The sequence below is a fragment of the Neofelis nebulosa genome, chromosome 1 (assembly GCF_028018385.1).
Source record: "Neofelis nebulosa isolate mNeoNeb1 chromosome 1, mNeoNeb1.pri, whole genome shotgun sequence".
NCBI classification, from domain to species: Eukaryota; Metazoa; Chordata; class Mammalia; order Carnivora; family Felidae; genus Neofelis; species Neofelis nebulosa.
Window position 1 is genome coordinate 131,737,855 of NC_080782.1, and position 14,014 is coordinate 131,751,868.

The 14,014-nt window shown below is 41.1% G+C and overlaps 1 protein-coding gene across 13 annotated transcripts in view; it reads left to right on the plus strand.

Annotated features, from left to right (window-relative positions):
- Positions 1–660: 660 nt before the first annotated feature.
- The window catches only part of RAPGEF6 (Rap guanine nucleotide exchange factor 6), a 191,051-nt gene continuing 177,697 nt past the window's right edge, over positions 661–14,014 (plus strand). For 4 of the 13 annotated variants that reach the window (XR_009257722.1, XR_009257730.1, XM_058715760.1 and 1 more), the window contains exon 1: positions 869–1,351. Coding sequence is in view for 10 of the 13 variants with exons in the window: in XM_058715760.1 (XP_058571743.1) it covers positions 1,283–1,351 (69 nt within the window). In the remaining 3 variants the exon portion in view is untranslated. Of the gene's footprint in view, positions 1,352–14,014 lie in introns of all 13 variants that reach the window. The other 9 variants (XM_058716000.1, XM_058715931.1, XM_058716073.1 and 6 more) reach the window with 6 other exon arrangements.

A 14,014-nucleotide genomic window follows, 5' to 3' on the forward strand; every position in this document is an offset into this window, starting at 1 on the left:
TAGTGAACTGTGCTAATTGCTGTGAGAAATACGAAGATGTACGTAGATGTGGTATAGACCTCAAAAGGCTTCAAATTCAGTAAAAAGGATTATGCCTATGATGGCTACAAAGTGACGCATTTTGAGACCAGTGCGGCCCATCTGTGCGCTAAAAAGACAGCCATGAAAAATACTGTCCTGGAACGATGGATTCTGGAATTCTATCAGTCGTCTCACAGTGAAAACATCACCTGCGGGTGCCTGGCTATTATGAAGTTTGGTCTGTTTTTCTTACCAAGAGACCAGTAGTTTGTAAATGGAAATGTGTTGTATTCTCACTGTTGGGGAACAGGCTAGCATGTAAAATGTAGTGCGAAATTGGTGACTTCAAGTCCTGATGACCCTAAACCCTATCCGCCTGAGGAAAAGGCAGAGTTGAGGGAGGGCTGCCCTGGGCACTCGTTATGTGAATACAGTACAGACTCGACTTCTCGAACCGGCATTAACTTTGAGCGGGCCGCGCCATCAGCGCCTGCCAACCTCTGAGGCTCAAGGCCGCGAGGCTTTTGATTTCTCTGTCCCGATCTCAGTACGTCCGTAAAAGACAGGGCAAGCAAGTACTTCCTGGAGGGTTCCTTCCACAACAAATGTAAAGAAGAGAGGGAATGAACTTCCTTGCTCGCTAAACGGTAGCGGCGAAGTCTGCACTTTGTCCGAGGGAGGGGCGTCGGAGTTGCAGAACTGAAGTTTGGCCCGGGCCTGGCCACGCCCTGAGCTTCCGGATTTGGGCACAAACTGAACCCCCTACCTAGAACGCTTACCCCACCGTTCTGCCCCAACAGGAAACTTCTCTTTAGTCCATCACAACGCATTTCCGGCCCCTGAGCCGGAAGTTGAAACTGCCGAAACCGCAAATCCGAGGCGGATCCTGTGGCCGGTTTAGGTGAGATCTCGCGACGCTTCTTCAAATCTCACGAAGAGCCGGAAGAGTCCTAATGCACCACCCCAGTTTTTACGTCACCCCGGAGACACGCCCTTGGGCGCCCGTTTGCGTGCTCGCCCGTCTTGCGCATGCGCAATATCCCCCCTTCCGCCCCCGTGTGGGCTTCCCTCTGGCCAGTCGCGCGTGGGCTGAGGCCCTGGGCGGGCGTTGCGAAGGCTTGTTTGCTTGAGCGCTGACCCCGGCGCCGTCCGGAGTTCTCTACCTCGGGGTTGGAGGGTGTAGACCCCCTACCTAAGGTGAATGTGCTGTCTCGTGGGCTACTAAGGCCAGGCGGGGAGCACGGGGGCCGGGGCAGCGGCCATGAACTCGCCCGTGGACCCCGGCGCTAGGCAGGCGCTGAAGAAGAAGCCGCCCGAGCGGACCCCCGAGGTAAGGTTGGCGGACTCTAGTTGTCCAATGGACAACATCCCCTTGTCGTCCGAAACCTGCGGCGACTGTCCCCTTGCCAGATCCTCGCACCTGCTGCCAGTGTATCTGTTCTCTGCGTCCCCCCGCCCTCACCCAGGCCCTTCTCGCCGAGGTGATGACCGCCTTTCTTACTCGAGATGCCGCCTTTCTCGTACACCCGTATTTGCCGGTGACTTCCTGGTGTTTTCGATAAGAATACACCATTACAAAGTTGTATTTTGTCAGGGCAAAATGTGCGTCTTGGAGTGAGAGTACCCTTAGGTAGATAGACTTTGAAAAACGAAGTAGACATTATAAGTGAATAGTCATGTTGCTAAGATGTAACTTATTGCCTAGAAAAGAAAGTTTTCAAAAGCACTTTAAAACTGCATCCAGTCGGATGATGAATTCTGGGAGTGGATGATGCATATTTAAAGATCTGTTCTTGTGGTACTTTCTCAAACTGTCAGCGGGGAATTTTACAATATTTTGTGCTTGGATCCAGAATTTGGTATATTGGGTTAGCATCAGTGGCATACGCTTAAATGATTTTCATCATCAGACCTGAAGGCTGATTTTCAGACTGGTATCTGAAACGTTTTAATTTTGCACAGCCTTATAGAGTGCTTAAATTTTGAGGGGGGGGGAGGTTTTCCTTGATTTGGAGAAGTTTCTGTAATAAATGGTATGTTTCCTAAAGCAAAAAGCAAAAACTGGCAATAGCGTGAACAGATCGGTGGATTGTCTTGTATATAGTTGCAATAAATGAAATTAATTGCTTTGATTCTTACTAAGTCACTTTGTAGGTTTTTTCAGATTTATAGTGCTTTGCATAGTGGGTTTCAGTAACTTTGGGTTGACCTTTTGGGACATGACATTAGTCAAGCCGTAACTGTAGTTGTGGTAAGTCAAACTTTGTTTTGGGGGGGGGGGGGTCCTGATCTTTGAATGGAAACCAGGCATATTCTGCCACTTTCCAGAGTTCTCGTTTTGAGACCTACATTTATAATCCCATGTGTTTTAGTTTCCCTGTGATGATTCTTGAAGTCGTTGTGAGCTAATTGAAAGTGTTCACCTTCCCAGGTGAATTTGCTATAGTTTTTATATAATTAGAAACTATTACATAAGGCTTCCAATGCATAATGTAGGTTTTACTTTTTTTCTCTTAAAAATTTTTAAAAATTCTTTCTTCCTTTATTTTTGCTATTTGTATTTATTTATTTTTTAATTTAATTAATTTATTTTGAGAGCAAGAAAGCACAAGTGGGGAAGGGGCGGAGGGAAAGAGGGAGAGAGAGAATTCCAAGCAGTCTCTGTGCTGACAGCATGAGGCTCCAACTCACTATCTATAAGATCATGACTTGAGCTGAAATCAGGAGTCTGACACTTAACTGACTGAATCACCTAGGCACCCCTCTGCACCCCTCTCCTTTTTTTTTTTTTTTAAATGTTTTCACATTTATGTATTTTTGAGAGACGGAGACAGAGTGTGAGTGGGGGAGGGGCAGAGAGAGAGACACACAGAATCCCAAGCAGGCTCCAGGCTCTGAGCTGTCAGCACAGAGCCCAATGCAGGGCTCGAACCCACGAACAGTGAGATCATGATCTGAGCCGAAGTCGGACACCCAACCTACTGAGCCACCCAGGCCTCCCCACCCTCCCCTGCTCTGCTTCTAAATACAATTTATGATAAATTCACACTTACTGGGAATATCACACTTCCCTTTTTTAAGTTTTTATTTATTTTGAGAGGGAGAGAGAAAGTGGGGGAGGGACGGGGGGGAGGACAGAGGATCCTAAGCAGGCCATGTACTGACAGCAGAGAGCCCTTTGCAAGGTTCAGACTCACGAACCATGAGATCATGACCTGAGCCGAAGTCAGATGCTGAACCAACTGAGCCACCCAGGTGTCTCTACTTCTCTTTAATAGCAGAATTTACTAGTTTTAAATGGCCCATTTTTGAGTCTTAGGAAATTTTCTGAACTATTCACAAAATTATGTTGAGCAATGTGTGCCCCATTAAGTACTTTATCTTGTTTTACTGGAACAGCAGCAGCATTGCTTTAAGGGAATGCTGACCAACTGCTGGCGATACAGTCTAGAGTCCAGATATCTAGCAGCAAAACTTGCTTGATTCATTGGCATTGCTTTTGAGTGAGTATAGAATTTGTTTGCAGTACAAAATTGAGTAGAGAAGTGGTAAACCTGAATCCAAGTGATGATTTATTTGTGGTAACTTGAAATTCTCACAGATTCGTTTCTCTTCTCGGGAAATCTTTATTCTTTTAATGGATTCTTAAAATTTTATTCTGTGGTAATTGCTAATTTAAAAAAGATTGAAGGGGTTGGAAGCAAGGGGCAAGGGCTGAGTTGCAGTTTAAATAAGATGTCAGTGTTACAATTTTTGAGAAGACGAATTTTCATTTAAGGCTTGATACATGTGATGGAATTAGCTCTGGAGATATATGGGGAAAGAGCTTTCTAAGTAGAAGGAATACTGATTGCGCTCCCAAGAGGAGAGTATGTCTCTGGTGCATTCAAGGAACAGCAAGGAGCTCTTAGTAACTGGAGGAGAGTTAACAAGGGTGAGAATTCTAAGAGATGAAGTCATGGAGGCAGTTGGTGTACGGGCACCTGGGTGGCTCAGTCGGTTGGGCATCCAACTTTGGCTCACATCATGATCTCACACCTTGTGAGTTCAAGCCCTGCGTTGGGCTCTGTGCTGACAGCTCAGAGCCTGGAGCCTGCTTCAGATTCTGTGTCTTCCTCTCTATCTGTCCCTCCCCTGCTCATGCTCTGTCTCTCAATAATAAATAAACATGAAAAAAAATTGTGGTGTAGGAGGGAGTATATCATTAAGGACTTTGTAAATCATTGGAAATATCTTAACTTCTATTTTGTGTGATAGAGGGGGCTGCCGGAGGATTCCAAAGCAGTGATATTATCCTACCTAATTTTTTAAAGAGCACCCACCCGCGGGTTGCTTGCTGGGTTGAGAATAGACTATATGAGAGCAATGGTACAAAGAAGCAAGCACATCATTGAGAAACTATCATGTTAAAGTCAGGAAGAGCTGATTGTAACTCAGACTAAGTGATAGTAATACAGGTGATAAGAAGTAATCAATTATGGAAATAACTCTGAAGGTTTAGCCAGTAGGATTAGCTAATGAATTAGCTTTGTGCTTTGAGGAAAAGTAGAATCGAACAAGATTTCAAGGTCTTCAGCCTGAAAAGTGGAGTGTTGGAGTTACCATCAAGGTTGGGTGGGGAGAAGCTGCAGGAGTAGGTTTAGGGAGGGAAGATCAGGAATTTAGTTTTGAACATTTCAAGTTTGAAATGTCTATTAGAAATGTTGAGTAAGGAGTTGCATATACAAATTTGTTTTTCTCTGGAGAGGGCTGGGCTGCAGATAGAAATTTTATAGTCATTAGCTTCAGATATTAATTAAAGTCATGAGACTAGATGAAATTACCAAGGCTGTGAGTGTACACAGAGAATAGAAGAGGACCGAAGACAGTCCCATGGCACACTTGAGTACTACGAGATCAGGGGAGAAGAGCAGAAACCAGCAAAAGAGGATGAGTGGCAGCAAACAGTGCAGGAGAAGAAAAGCCAAACCAATGAAGTGTATAATAGAAGGGTATAAAATTCATACAGGTTATTTTTGTGAATCCCTAGTGGGTGCAAAGCGTTATGAAAAAATACACAAATAGATAAGAATGACTGCCTTATAATCTTGTAGTCAGTTGTTTGCATTGTGTAGTTAATGAGTAAAGAAGTCTACTGTGTGTTTCTGGGACAGAACTAGTACTCCCTTTATTTTGAACCATCATCTGTTGTCCTTACATGAAACTATCATCTTAATCTTAGTGACCCAGACATTGAATGTGGAAATGTGTTTTAAAAGTATACCACTTAGAGTGCGTTCTAACAGTTTTTACTTTTCTGGCTATTTCTCCTACTTTGTAGTTCCAGCTTCACAGCACATTGTCTTTCCTGAGCTAGTTCTCTAATTTCCACATCACAGATATATATATTTTTTTTAATGGTAAATTTTAGACTTAAGTACTCTGCAAAGCTTGGTGCTCTAAATCAATGAAAGCTGTTAAGGTACTCATTTTGAGTCTTTACACCAAAGTTAAAGATACTACAGTCAAAATTAAGGCCTTGAATTTGGCTTTTCCTCAGCTCAGTCTGTATCCAGCATCATTCTTGGTCTGTAACCTTTCATTTTACCTCAGAGTTAGTTCCTTAACTCTCTTAGGGTTTCTTTTTGTTAGTGTTTAATATCATGCTTTGCATGTACTAAATAATGGATAAATGTGTTAAAACAAAATTTAGAATTTTGTGTGGTCTTCATGTTAAATAGGTAATAGTTTCTGTCAATTAGAACTGCTCATTTTGTACTTCCTGGGAAGCCATTCAGCACCTTGGCTTTAGTTAATATTTATGTGCTGATACCTGGTCCATCTTAACCACCTTTTATGTGCTTCGGATCCATATATCTAACTACTAAATTGTCCTCCAGGTTCTTCAGTCACTAGTCCTAAATTGAAAACTCATCATTCCTTTTTAATATTCTGTTGGTGACTGCTCCAGTTGCTCAGTCTAGAAATTCATATTTTCACTCTTGATTCCCCCTGCTAATCTTCTCTGTATCCAACTGGCCTTTAAACCTTGTTAATTTTATGTCCTGAATATCTACCTTCTTTTCCCCTGCTCTGTTACCCTAGTTCAGGCCCTCATTTAATTTTACCTCTGAGTATTTTGAGTCATTTTTTTATTATATCACTGCTATAGTGTTCTTTTTTTTTTTTTTTAAGTGTTTATTTTTAGAGAGAGAGCATATCCATGAGCATGGGAGGGGCAGAGGGAGAGGGAAAGAGAATCCCAAGCAGGCTATGTCTGCTCTGTCACCATTGAAGCTCTATCCCACGACCCACGAGACCATGACCTAGGTTGAAATCAATAGTAGGACGCTCAACTGACTGAGCCACCCAGGTGACTGTACGATATTCTTTTTAATACTTACATCTAATCATGTTTCAGTCTTGCTTAGAATTACCATGCTTAGGTAAATTAGCAATATAAGTTATCCACATTATTTTGAGGCATTATTAATGTTTATGTCAATAACAGGTTAAAGAGGGACTGTCTGAGATAAGCTGAGTTGTGTGGTTATATCAACTAGGTAATAACTAATTTATCCTTTCCTTTAATAAGTATGTCAGACACAATACTAAAAGCCAAGGTTGTAGAAAGAAATTGGATATAGTCCCTGTTTTTCAATGACTTAAGAGACAGTCATGAAAACATCAGTAAAATGTTAAGGTTATTAGTGACAAAGGTATGGATAGGATACTTTGGATAGCAAGTGGGAGAGGAAAAGCTTTGAGGAGCAGTTAATTGAATCTTAAACACTGTGAATAGCTGTCTGTATGATATCCAGAAGGGAGGTCTTTCCAGGCAGAGAGGAACAACAGCAAAGGCAAAGTATATGGGTAGAATAAGAACCCTCTCTGTTAGCATGTATTCCTCATTGGGGTGATATCATCCCCAAAGGGACAAAAATTATTTCTTAGGGGCATAGTGAAAAAAATCTTACTGTGGCTTGTAGCCTTCTAAAACTAAGTTCTCCCTGACAGAATTTCATTCCTTAATATTTGATTTGGAGTGGGGGCAGCATTTAGGAAAAATGCCTATAAATGTACTTTGGAAAGGATGTGATAATGAATAAAGGTTGCAAAACATCACATATTGGTTGTGGGGTGTGGTACATGGTGCTGGATGTTAAATGTTGAAGCTGGATATACTAGCTGGGTTGGAACATTTTAGGGATTTGAACTTGATTTTATGAATAAAGGAGAAACATTGGAGGGTTTAGAGCCTGAAGATAAGCTTTACAAAGATTACTCTGGGCATTGTAGAAGATGTATTGGGGAGGAAGTACGGTGCTATAACAAAGGCAGGAAGGCTTATAGGCTTGTAGGGTGAACACGGAACATTTTGTCCAAAACAGCCTACTTTTCTGAATGAAAGATAAGACCTTCAATGATTTTACCAGGATAACAGGGAAACCAGGAGCTCGGGTCCTGGTTATAGGAAACAAATGAAGTAGTTCAAGTGTGAGATAAGGCAGTAGCATATGGGATAATGAGATAGTGAGGAGGTAGAATTGGCCCAAAGTGTTAACTGGCTTTTTTTTGGAAGTTTGAAATTGACTATAATACACGTACGGTAAAGTCCATATACTGTAAGTGTATTGCCAGCTTAATTTTTACATATATATTTAGGTATCTCTGGACTGAACTTTGTACCTCCTCTCTTGGTGATTTCTTTGATCTACACCTCTCTCTCCTTTGTATCTTAACTCATCTTTTGGCTACCCTTTTGAATTGTCTGCCTCACACTGTTCAGACCTACTTTTGAGACAGGTGTTTCTCAGCCCCAGAAGTTGCATTTGAAGGCCAAAATACACCCTGCCGTTAGGTTCCTCTCAAGCCTTTCTAATAGCACCAGGTTAAGTCTGGCAAAACCTTCCTGTCTTCTGCTTGTTGGGAACAGGTTTTGGCTGGGTGCAAGAGCAAAGCAGAAGTTTAGATCATTTCTAGATTCTTGATTTGGGTAACTGCATGTTTAAGAGTGCATTATTGGGGCACTTGGGTGGCTCAGTCAGGTGTGTGTCCGACTTTGGCTCAGGTCATGATCTCACACTTGTGAATTCAAGTCCCACGTTGAGCTCTGTGGTCACAGCTCACAGCCTGGAGCCCGCTTCGGATTCTGTGTCTCCCTCTCTCTCTGCCCCTCCCCTCCTCACGCTCTTTCTGTCTCAAAAATAAGTAAACATTTTTAAAAAATTTTAAAAAAGAGTGCATCATTAAGGGGAAGAATTAGGGTAGGAGGAGATTCAATTTTGGAAGGGGTTTGAGACTCTGTGCAAAGGGATACAGAATAGGGATGCTCATTAAGAATTTTGAGCTTAAGATCAAACCAGGCTTTGGATCTGAGTTGATGTGAGAGTCTACAGCATGTTGATTATAGGTGAAGTCATAAGATTGGTAGGAATGACCAGGATGAAAAGCAGAATGAGAGTAGGACAGCCCCTTTGGTTGCTCTCCTGTTAAAGGGATGGGACAAGGAAAAGAAAACTGCAAAAGAGTGAAAAGAAGTTGTTAAAGAGGTAGGAGAACAGAAGAGTGCTGCTACAGGAGGGCGTTAAACAGACAGAAATCAAAGCCTTATCAGTAATGTCAGATACTGTAGAGAGTTCAAGAAAAGTGAGGACTGATAAATTCTTTGGATTTTGTCTATCAGAATGATTTCACTGGATTGATGAATAAGGATCCTGGAAATAAGTCCCAAGAAATTGAAGGCAGCAAGTACCTTTTGTGATATGTATAAACAGATAAAATCCTCCATGATTTTTTACCTGGCACTATAGCCTTATCATCCCCCACCCCAAACATAGGCCTTTTGACTACTTACAAATATCTTAACGCTGTACTTCTCAACTTAGGCTATGTATATTTCTCAATTTAGGTAATTTTTTTTGAATGCGTATGCCCACCCTTTTTTTTCTTGAATTAGAACCTTGTGGAATGGAGTGTTAAGCATTAGTACTTACAGAGAACTTCTTAAGTAGTTGTGATATATAGATAGCAGTGAGAAGCATTGTTCATTGTGTTACATTCTCCTGTCTCTTTGCTTCACACAAGAGGGGAAAGTATGGTGCAGTATTTATAGCCCTGGAATTTTGGATTTGGACAAGCCTTATGTCAGGTGTGGGTTCCAGCACTGAGACGTTGAGTGACCCTGGGCAAGTTACCTAACTTTTTTAAGACTGAATATCATTTTGGGGTTTTTGTGTGGACTAAATGAGATAATATATGTAAAGTATTTAGCAATGTGCCTGTGATCAACATTCAATAAATGGTAGCCATACGTACTAGCTTGCCATTTCCTTAGTGGAAAGCCATCCTCTGGTTTGGCAAATTCAGTTTGCTCACTTTTCCACTCCTCAGTGTTCCCAGGATATTTGACACCTTCCTCCACCACAGTAATTACTTTGTTATGATTACTTGCATGTTTGTCTCTCTGGCTGGTCTGTAAGCTCCTTGAAAATAAGATATCTTTTTTTTTTTTTTTTTTTAATTTTTTTCAATGTTTTTTATTTATTTTTGGGACAGAGAGACACAGAGCATGAACAGGGGAGGGGCAGAGAGAGAGGGAGACACAGAATCGGAAACAGGCTCCAGGCTCCGAGCCATCAGCCCAGAGCCTGACGCGGGGCTCGAACTCACGGACCGCGAGATCGTGACCTGGCTGAAGTCGGACGCTTAACCGACTGCGCCACCCAGGCGCCCCGAAAATAAGATATCTTTATGTTCCAGTGCCTAGTATGCAATACTTGGTACATAGTAGGTTTCCAGATATTTTTTAAATGACTTTAAAAAGAAAAGCAATGTGAGGCACCTGGGTGGCTCAGTTGGTTAAGCATTTGACTCTTGCTTTCAGCCCAGGTCATGATCTCACAGTTTGTGAGATGGAGCTGGCGTTGGGCTTTGTGCTAACAGCACAGAACCTGCTTGGGATTCTTTCTTCCTCTCTCTGTTCCCCTCCCCTGCTCCTGTGTGTGCTCTATCTCAAAGTAAATAAACTTACAAAAAAAGGAATGTGAAAAATACTCTTCCCCTATTCTTATAGTGGTGGTTTCTTTTGGTCTAATATTTGAAGTGCTGGGATTACAAGACTGATGAAGTTTGGCCAAAATGGCAAACATTTGCTATTAATATCCTCTAATTAAAACATGAGTAAAGTACAGTTGCCATGAAGAGACTGTTTTACCTTGGAATTCATCATAAGTAGTACAGATAGAAACTCCTTTTTTGTTTAGTTTTAAAACACACACACACACACACACACACGAACAAAAAACACATGTGCAGGAAATTTCAGAGAAATACAGATAAATACCAGTTTTAATTTCTCATAGAGTTTCAACCAGATGACTTTAAAACTTTCCTGGGCAAAAATTTCATGCTTAGCTGGATGTTGATATAATTGCCTTTTTACAATCAGAAAAAGGCTTAAAAAAACAAACAAAACACAAATTTTTATTAGAAAAGCCAAAGAGGGAGCTAGGAATGTAAGAAGATAAAATTTTGTATTCTTGTAGTTATTTATCCATTTCAGAATTTAGAATAGTGATCTTTAAATGTAGACTTGTAGAGGTTTTTCCTGAATTGGCAAAAGTGCGCCATTGTACTTGGAGTCATTTTTGAGTGAGTCACTGTGCACATCCCTGAGGGTGGCAGAACAAAGATTCTTTTGTGCTTTTCTACAGCAGATGCACATTCAGAGGGTTTTTTGGAAGTAAAAGAATTTATTTATGCTTGTGGGGCCCTTTGGCCTTCATTTGTAAATTCAACTGGATAGAATAGGAATAGAGATCTGGATGGGGCCTTTATTAGACAATATCTCTTCTGGGCACCTCATTTTACATGTATTGGAGATTCCCACCTAGAGAAAAAACTGTAGCCAATGAGGAGTTGAGACACCCTAAGATTTTGTTTCGGAGAGACTGAGGAGCTTCCCCAAGAGAATTCTGCAGAAAGGAGGAGCATCCAAGCATGATGAGCTTGACTGTGTGACAAAGTCCTGTTCTTTGGAAGGGATGGAATGACTGAGCTCTGTAACATTGTAGTCATTATTTGATTTAACCCTGGACCAGCCTATTTAAACTGAGATATTGCTGTAAATAAGAAGTGAACGAGCCACTTTATTAAGAACATGAGATTCTGGATGCCTGAGCAGCCCTTATTTGATGTTTTCCACTCTCCACTACTTTGCCATAAACTAAAGCTTTGGCAGCTGGAGGGCTTTAGGCTTTGTCATGTGGCAGAGATAGTGAGGTTCACTGGACAGGACACTTAGTACAAAACTAAAGTAGTATCACTGCCAGCAAGTATTTGTGAATGTATATATAGCACTCTTAGAAATACTTTAGCCGGTGAGGTCAAGAGCTAGTGAAATGAGTTGCATACTGATCCAGGAACTAAGCTTCTGAGAGGTGAAATGTCTTGCTCAAGGTCACATGATTCATCAGTGACTTCCTCAGTTCAGTAGCACCCCACTTCTCAGAACAGTGAGGTTTAGGCCATATTTTAAGCTTTGAACTTTTGTTTATCATCTGCATAGATGTCTAATATTTTCCTGAATAAATTGTTACTGTTTTATCTTGCCTGTGATGTATGCAGTATTTTAAGGTGCTGTGTCAGTTCAGTGGAGGATATCAATGTAATGGAAGTTCAGAATTCTCAAGTTTTACGTAGAATGAAAACAGATGTGTTTGATGTCTGTATTGGTGATTTTTTACACCATTCTGTTTGATAACTTATATTTTTGTTTTCAAAAGGTACTAGTGTATTCAGTTTTGGCTTTTTTTTTAAAAGTTTGTTTTTTAGAGAGAGAGAGAGACAAAAAGTGTGAGCGGGGGAGGGGCAGAGAGAGAGGGAGACACAGAATCCAAAGCAGGCTCCAGGCTCTGAGCTGTCAGCACAGAGCCCAATGCAGGGCTCGAACTCACAAACTATGAGATCATTGCCTGAGCTGAAGATGGATGGTTAACTGACTCAGCCACCCGGGTGCCCCCAATTTTGGCTTTTTAAGAGCATTCAACTAATAATAAAAGGCTTTATCACAGATTTTTTTTTTTCTTTTACACAAAAGAGTTGTGTAACAGGTACCATCTGGAGTTTGGAGTATTTATGCCTTAATACCTGCCTTAAATGACTGAGGCAGAGTTGAATACATAATTTTTAAGGAGGAGTGCCTAGTGGATATTTGTGTGGTAAATATTTTTTAAGTACTATTTTTATTTTTTTTTATTTTTTTATTTTTTTTTATTTATTTATTTTTTTATTTTTGGGACAGAGAGAGACAGAGCATGAACGGGGGAGGGGCAGAGAGAGAGGGAGACACAGAATCGGAAACAGGCTCCAGGCTCCGAGCCATCAGCCCAGAGCCTGACGCGGGGCTCGAACTCACAGACCGCGAGATCGTGACCTGGCTGAAGTCGGACGCTTAACCGACTGCGCCACCCAGGCGCCCCTTAAGTACTATTTTTAAATGCCAGGGGTCAAAGATTAAAGTTCTTTCATTAGGGGAGGAGATAGGCAAATACACAGACAATTAAAATACCCTGTTAACTACTGTATAGCTGTAAAAGGAGGCACTCAGGAGTTTACAGGAGAACTCTGGGAGGGAGAAGTAAAGGGTTGGCAGGTGTCATTCTTGTTGTCTTAGAAAAGGGAATGCTGCCTTGAGTATAGATGAGAATATGTAAATGTTAGATGAAGAAGGGACAGTTTGTGTTTCCTGAAAAGAGAACTGCATTTGTCAAGGCCACAAGATGATCTTAACACAAAGGTGCAAGTTGCCTGGGCACACAAGTAGTAACAGAGATGAGCCTGGAGGCATGGCCAGGGTCCAGATCTCGTGAAGAACTGCTTTCTCTTTGTTAAGGAGTTTCTATATGCTTTTTAGAAAGTTAACTCTGGCAGGACCATGAAGAATGGATTACAGGCAGTCAGACTTAGATGCAAGAAGGCTGTTTTCTGTTACCCAGTGAGAAATAATAAATTTCAAAATTGCTCCAGGTGGGATCGTGAACAGAGATACTTATGAAATAGAATTGATAGATTTCTGGCCAGAGCGACTGAAGAAGAGAGCATCACGTAGATCAGGGAACCTAGGAAGAAGACCCAGCCAGGAGTATAAACAATGAGTTTAGCTTTGCATTTATTATACTTCAGATGCTGATGGATCTCCCAGGTGAAAGGGTTCATTATGTTCTAGAATGTGTAGTTTCTAAGTTTTACTAGAGAGCTATGGGCTAGAAATACAAATATTGGCGTCATTGGTATATATATGGTAGTTACAACTATGGATGTGGAGGGTAGAGAGTCTCTAGTGAAGAAAGGGTGGATGTCACAGTGATGGAAACATTTATAAACATTTAACGGAATAGGAAAAGAAGGCAAAGCCTGTGATGGAGACTCAGGAGCCTCTGGAGCAGAAAGGCAGTAATAGCAATAAGAATGGATAAGATTTATATGCTGGGGTACTTATTGGATGCCTGTTACTGTTAAAAAAAAAAAAAAAAAAACAACAACACCTTTATACACCTTTAATCCTTCCAAAACCACTCTGAAACAACGTGCTGTCCACATTTTACATATGGGAAGATGGAATCACAGAAAAATTTGTCTAAAGGCACACAGCTAGGAGACTACAGAGTCAGGATTCAAATCTGGGATTTCTAATTTCACCTTCTGTGTTTCTAATTGTTACTAAATGTTTTCCATTAGGACAAGAACCCACAGAAGACCATATGATAGAAGGGATGGGAGGAAAAGAGTTTAGGAGGGAGGAGTGAATGAATGATGAATATGTCAGCAAATTCTGTAAAACAAATGTGTGTAGAGATAAGGATTGAAAAGTGCATGTGAAACTTGGAATTAGCATATCTTGGATAATTGTGTAATATATAGTGGGATCAAAAAAGTGAACTTTAGCCTAAAGTTTGAATTTAGAAGTAATTAGATACTTGATCTTTTGATGCATTATCATTTCAGAGATTAA